The sequence below is a fragment of the Pituophis catenifer genome, unplaced genomic scaffold (genome assembly GCF_029215685.1).
Source record: "Pituophis catenifer annectens isolate HBS135680 unplaced genomic scaffold, rPitCat1.0.hap2 SCAF_2, whole genome shotgun sequence".
In the NCBI taxonomy this organism is placed as follows: Eukaryota; Metazoa; Chordata; class Lepidosauria; order Squamata; family Colubridae; genus Pituophis; species Pituophis catenifer.
Window position 1 is genome coordinate 260,948,786 of NW_027256882.1, and position 5,993 is coordinate 260,954,778.

A 5,993-nucleotide genomic window follows, 5' to 3' on the forward strand; every position below is an offset into this window, starting at 1 on the left:
TTGGGGAAGCAAGATTCACTTAACAATCATATTAGCAACTTAACAGCTGAAGTGTGACAAGAAAGGCAACATAAAGTTTGGGCTCAATTGTGGTCATAAGTCGAGGACTACCTGTATATCTGATCACCTCTTTTTTTCCTACAGTATCCTCATGACAATGTTTTCTTCTCACTCCAGGTTATATTTGAGTCAGATTAAAGTCATCCCAAACTGTTTCAAATTGAAATTAGGGCTTTCCCTATTAAGCAATTAACAAGTCACAATTGTTTACCTGTGGATACAGCCTGACATATTTTACTGACCATTCAGTTGGTGCCATGGTCAAATGACTCATAGAGGGTGGGATCAATACACACCTATTGGCCATGTTGTCTGGTGCCAACATACCACCAGCTCTTCCAACCCCTTAGCATCCAAGGATATTCTGCTTTGGGCAGCAGAAGAGTCCAGATCTTTGTAACCAAATCAAATTTGACCAAACAAAAAATAAAAGCAACCTCTAGATGGCAATAAAGAATTTTGATTCCCCCCCCTCATTTCCCTCATTATTCATTTAGCCCCAGACTGATACTTACATTCTGCAATTGCAATTTCTACTCTTTTTCCTCAGTGTGACTACTCAAATGTCTTTGAAAGCTTTTTGAGAACTACCATTTAAGTCAAGGATTTATAACATTGAATCGGCAGGCACACGTGTTAACTCACCATACACCCAAGGATATTTCTGGATTCTCTCAAATTAAAATCATTTTTAAAAGTGCAGTGGCTAAGACCTTGTGGAATCACCAAAATCCCTTACCTGAAAATTTGCAAAATGTTGAGTGATAACTTCCGAACACACAAGATTTTTACACTATTTTTAATGTTATTTCTGCTTTGATGCCTGCCACAGGAGCAATCTACAAGTGTCCTCACAAAGCATTCACAGTTTATGCACCACCAGGATGATGTTTTTGTGAACATCATCTGATTTTGCTTAGCCAGTTTCTTTATTTTGAGTTTACCTTTACAAGCTCCTTTGAAAGAGGCTGTTGTAAGAAACAGTTAGAAATCATTTAATATTTTGGGAGCCCATAATAATTCTTTAAAAAGTTATATGACAAATTGGAAGCAAGTTTTCAGGCTACTATGTAAAAATGCATTCGCCAGATTATGAAACAGTTTCCAGCTCATTTATGTCACTCATTTATGCTCATCCAGGACTTTAGAGACAGAATATTGGTAACACAGCCATATCCATGTCCATGATTCTGTCTTCTTCATCTGCTGCTACAAATTAGATTTCTGCAAGGCATTAATGCAAAACAAGCTGGCTCAGGAAGAAGCCTAAATTAGATCTATTTCAGTTAGGACTTATTTTTGTTTGTGAAATGGTATATTATTTGATCCAAAAGCTAATCCCTGAATTTCTATCATAAGCTTAAAACTTTAAGTAGAATTATGATTCAGGCACAGAGAAGAAATAAGAGGTGTAAGCATAAACAGATCCTGGTGGCTGTATTATAATTATTAAAGCAAGTAGTATGAGATTTAAAAATAAAAGTATATCCAGATAAACAGCTTATTTTAGTTGTGACAATGTTGTTTGGCACATATTTTATAAAAAACCAAATCAAAGACTCTGGGAACATTACTTGGAAGAAGCACAAAGGAAGAAAAATAGTTCAAAAGACCTACATATCTGATAGGAAGCATATTCAATTAGATTGTAAACAGCGTCCCATCTGTAAACCTGATTTACCTATTTAAACCTGACTTACCAATTGGGAGAAATCAAAAATCACTTCTCAGATCTCTACTCTTTAAAGAAAAGAATCCTTTAGGCAAGATCCTTTATAGGATTTCTTTGTTAATCATAACTATATTCTAGGGAGAAATGTGACTTGCCTAAAATGATTCCAAAATGCAGGACCAGGTCATATTCCCTGCTACAGATGCTCTTTTTTTTTTTTTTTACTGTGTCTTTATGATGTTGCCTTCATCTCATTCTCAACCCCTGAATGATAGCCTTAAGTCATTCTCAGCTGTACCTCTGTTAAAGTAATATTTTCCTCTTCTGACTTCATCCAAGATCAGCCTTAAGGTGGATAACAGTTCCTCACTCATTACACAGTTCCTCACTCTACTTTGAAAAGAAGTCAGGTGACTGAAGTAACTGGGAAGAGAAGTCATAGGGTCAGGATTGGGATAAGATAGCAAAATCCAAACCAGCATAGTTTTCTGTTGACTCAAGGATAGGTGGATAACATTGTAAAATGTAGAGGTGTGATCACATTCTTATTCCCACTTCTAATAATCCAGAATCCCTACAGAAGATATCCAAAATTTAATAACACAAATTGCCAAAGAGAAGAGTGGTAAGACAAGGCAACTTCCCATTTAGTTTTGAATTTTTGCTCTAAGTGAGAATGTAATAACAACGAAGTATGAAGGGTATTTATTACCTACCTCACCCCGTCTGGTCTACTATCAGTTGTATCTTTTCTACTTTTGAAGATGCGGGGGTAGTTGTAATTTGTGTATGAACTTCCTTTAGGTTAGATGTAGGTTAGATGCACAGGTTAGATCAGGGGTGTCAAGCTCGTGGCCTGTGGGCCAGATGTATCATGTGCTGGCCACGCCCACCCCCAATTTAGCGAAGGGGGAAAATGTCACAATATGTTATGTGTCGACAATGTGATGCCGCGAGTTTGACAACCCTGGGTTAGATGTAACCTTGAGGTTATGTGTCAGTATTTATCTCTGGAGACAGGGCAGGTAGGATAAGACAAACTTGGAATAACACACAGTATAAAGTGAAGGGCCCCTTTAGGACCAGAAAGTCCAGAGTCTGCAGTAGTTTAACTATGTTAATGTAAACAAAGTTCTTGTGTAACAAATAGGAACATTCAGCCTGGAATACTTTTATAAACATCTCCTTTTCCAGACTATTTCAGAACTGGTCTCCTGTGTAATGGAACAAAACCACAACACTGCAGAAGCTATCTCTACCAATGGGTTTTCTATCTCTCCTTGCCAGCAAAATCACTCTGAAATTCCTGCATCTGAGGATGACAAAGCTGGTGCAGCATTACTTTTCTCTGGAATCTTTTTGGGGGTTATAGGAATCACCTTTACTGTGATTGGATGGGTGAAATATGAAGGAGTCATTCACTTTGAATGGACTCGATTGCTTGGGCCCACTGTGTTTTTAATGGGTGTGACATTTCTGCTGATTGCTGGGTTCAAATTTAAAATATTCTCCTGCAACGCTTGCAACCAGAATGAAGAGAGCTCACTTGGCACTGAAAGAGCATATAATGGGCTTTATGCTGGAATTAGGCAGCCCATCACTCTTCATGGAGCTGCAATGGTTCCTTACCTGCCTTCTCCAACCCAGGAAAGGGTTGCTACCAATTTGGCCAATTGGCAGCAAGTATTGAGCCATTCTGAATTTCTCCCTGGCTCCTCATCAATAATTCCTATTCTTAATCATCCTCATTCTGATAATGTCACTCCCATGGGCAGCTCAGCTTTTTTAGAAGAGAATTATTCTGCTTATCTTACAGTGGACACCATAAGTGAAAGGTAAGTTATTTGGAATTATTACACTTTAGGGCAAAACTACAAGACCCAGATAAAGGTATTAAGGAAGTAGAGTTGGTATCATTCCTTGGGTAAAATTCCAGTTACTGCTTTAAGTGAAAGTATTGCCTGAAGCTCTTCAGTTTCACAGCTTATTGCTATTCCACTTAAGTAATTCACTGACATGCAGCTTTAATTTTCCAAGTGTTGGTGTTTTTCTCAAGTACATTTCTCTCTTATCTTGAAAGAACTTTCTTTTTTTAAAAAAAAGTTTTTTATTAGTAATTCAAAATTAAAAACATTGGACATAGATATAACATCACTGGTCCCAAGCATCTTCCAACACTTTAAGTTAATATATAATATACTAATGATGATATAATAATATATTCCTTACACCTTATATGTTATTTAAACATAGTATAATATTAATCATTTATACCTTATTCCTATACAATTATACATACAGTATCTATACTTACATATACCTATCTATACAATTCACATATATATTTCTCTATAATAACGTATATAATTCTAATCTAACACTACACATTTGTCTCGCCTATCCTCCTTTTACCTAACCATTCGTAGAATTTTGCCCAGATTTTATAGTACAATGTTTCGCTTTTATCCTTGAGTTCCAAGGTGAGTCTATCCATTTTTGCGCAGTTGAAAATTTTTAGTAGTATTTCCTCTTCAGTTGGGGTATCTTTGAAAGAACTTTCTTTTCAGCTAATGTGCATAATAATTTTATCAGAATAAAGGGAGTGGATTACTGGATATATATTATCACAACCTGATCTTCATGGGTTTCGGACCCAGAGTTTATTTTTTGGAGCTTTGGAATATATAAAGTAAAGAGAAGGTTGCGTTCTACGCACGAAACAATTATATCCTCCAATTTTCTTATAATAATATGTTGGACCTTTTCATTTTATGGTGCAACAATGTATTTCAATATGATCTGAATCCTACTTAATTGACGTTTGGTCATATATTGAATTTGCTGCAATAACTAAGGTACCAGCTGTTAAATAACACATTTTCAAACAAAAGCATAAGGTTAACAATACTGAGACACACTAATCTCTATTGACCTTTCTGCATCATCAAGCTTTTGTACAGTAAGTGCACATTTGTCTCTCCCTTGCCTTTTGCAGGGAGAAATGCAAGCACATTTTGGACATGCATATAAAACCTGCCCTAAGTACAAATGTCCAAGACCCCCTGCCTGTTCCCATCATTCTAGATGGCAAAATACATTTGTGTTATGTTTCAAAATACCTCTTTTTATTCATATCTCCTTTGTTTCTTTTGCTGGTTGTTGCATCTTATAAAATGCTTCTTTCCCCATTCATCCATCCATCACATTTCTAGGTCAATTAACAGTCTTGCGGAACCTGAAGAGATATTGGATGAAGATCTTTGCAATGATTCCTTACCTCCTCCTTATGAGAAGCTATTCCCACCTTTGCCATAATCAGACCTGCTTAATATCTCCATAAGGACTGCGTCTACTTTGATAAGACCACCAACATACTTACCTAACTTTAATAAGTATAAACCAGATACATGAATTTTACTGACAATTATTTTGGCTGAAAACAGTTGTTCATTCATCAGGCAGCTGAACTAAATGCAAGTGGACATAATCCTTCTAAGTGTGTAACATTTTGCATTTGATTCCATCTCTAAAATCACCCAGCCTTTCCAGTTCACCTACTCCCTCTACCCCCTGGGTTCTTGAATAATATGCAAATGGATATTCAGTTTTTATTGAAGATATTCAGATTTTTTAAAAAACAAAACAATAGTCTGAGGAATGACCAGTGCTTTTCACCCCAAGAAGATATAAAGAAGCAGGAATGAGCACGTGGGGATACTGTTTTCTATTTTAGGTGTTACCAAGTCAGCAAATGGAGAATCAAAAACAAGATAGTACTCACAAGTTCAATTACTATTGTAGCAATTCTTGAGCCAAATGGAAGGATAGAACAAGAGACAACCCATAAGTTAAAGGCATTCTTTTAAAAATTGTACTTAAAATGTACATCAATCAATGCCAGACTGATATTAGAAAAGCTCTGTCTAGAGGTCCAGAACATCAGGCAGGCAGAAAGAAGTTGAAGATTAAGAGCTGAGTAAGCAGATCAGGATGACTAATGAAAATTTGTCCCCGCAGCTGCTCAACAAAGACTACATTTTCATGCTTCTGTCTTCAAAACTTACCTTAGCCACTGCTGCTGGATCTCAAGGACTGGCTAATTAGAGGGGCTATTTAGAAATGGGGTTGAAGGGTTATTATTCCCAAGTAACAATTCCTTCACTTCCTGGCTTCACAAGCCTTGGACATGAGACCTGAATTGTTCAGGGTGGTCAAGGATTATTGTCAGGCCCAGGCACTGCAAAGTGGGGCTCCAGATAAA

The 5,993-nt window shown here is 36.8% G+C and overlaps 1 protein-coding gene across 1 annotated transcript; it reads left to right on the forward strand.

The window, feature by feature from the left end:
* Positions 1–2,953: 2,953 nt before the first annotated feature.
* TMEM174 (transmembrane protein 174) lies at positions 2,954–5,047 on the forward strand. Its single transcript, XM_070934550.1, has 2 exons — positions 2,954–3,567; positions 4,945–5,047. Exons 1-2 carry the CDS (start codon positions 2,954–2,956, stop codon positions 5,045–5,047), a joined length of 717 nt encoding a protein of 238 aa, XP_070790651.1.
* The last annotated feature ends 946 nt before the right edge of the window (positions 5,048–5,993 follow it).

What these genes read in the sequence shown, in the direction of transcription:
- TMEM174 (XM_070934550.1), top strand. Translation starts at nt 2,954, where the DNA reads ATGGAACAAAACCACAACACTGCAGAAGCTATCTCTACCAATGGGTTT. An exon ending in GTGGACACCATAAGTGAAAG is followed by an intron (nt 3,568 to 4,944) that starts GTAAGTTATTTG and finishes TCACATTTCTAG; the next exon opens with GTCAATTAACAGTCTTGCGG.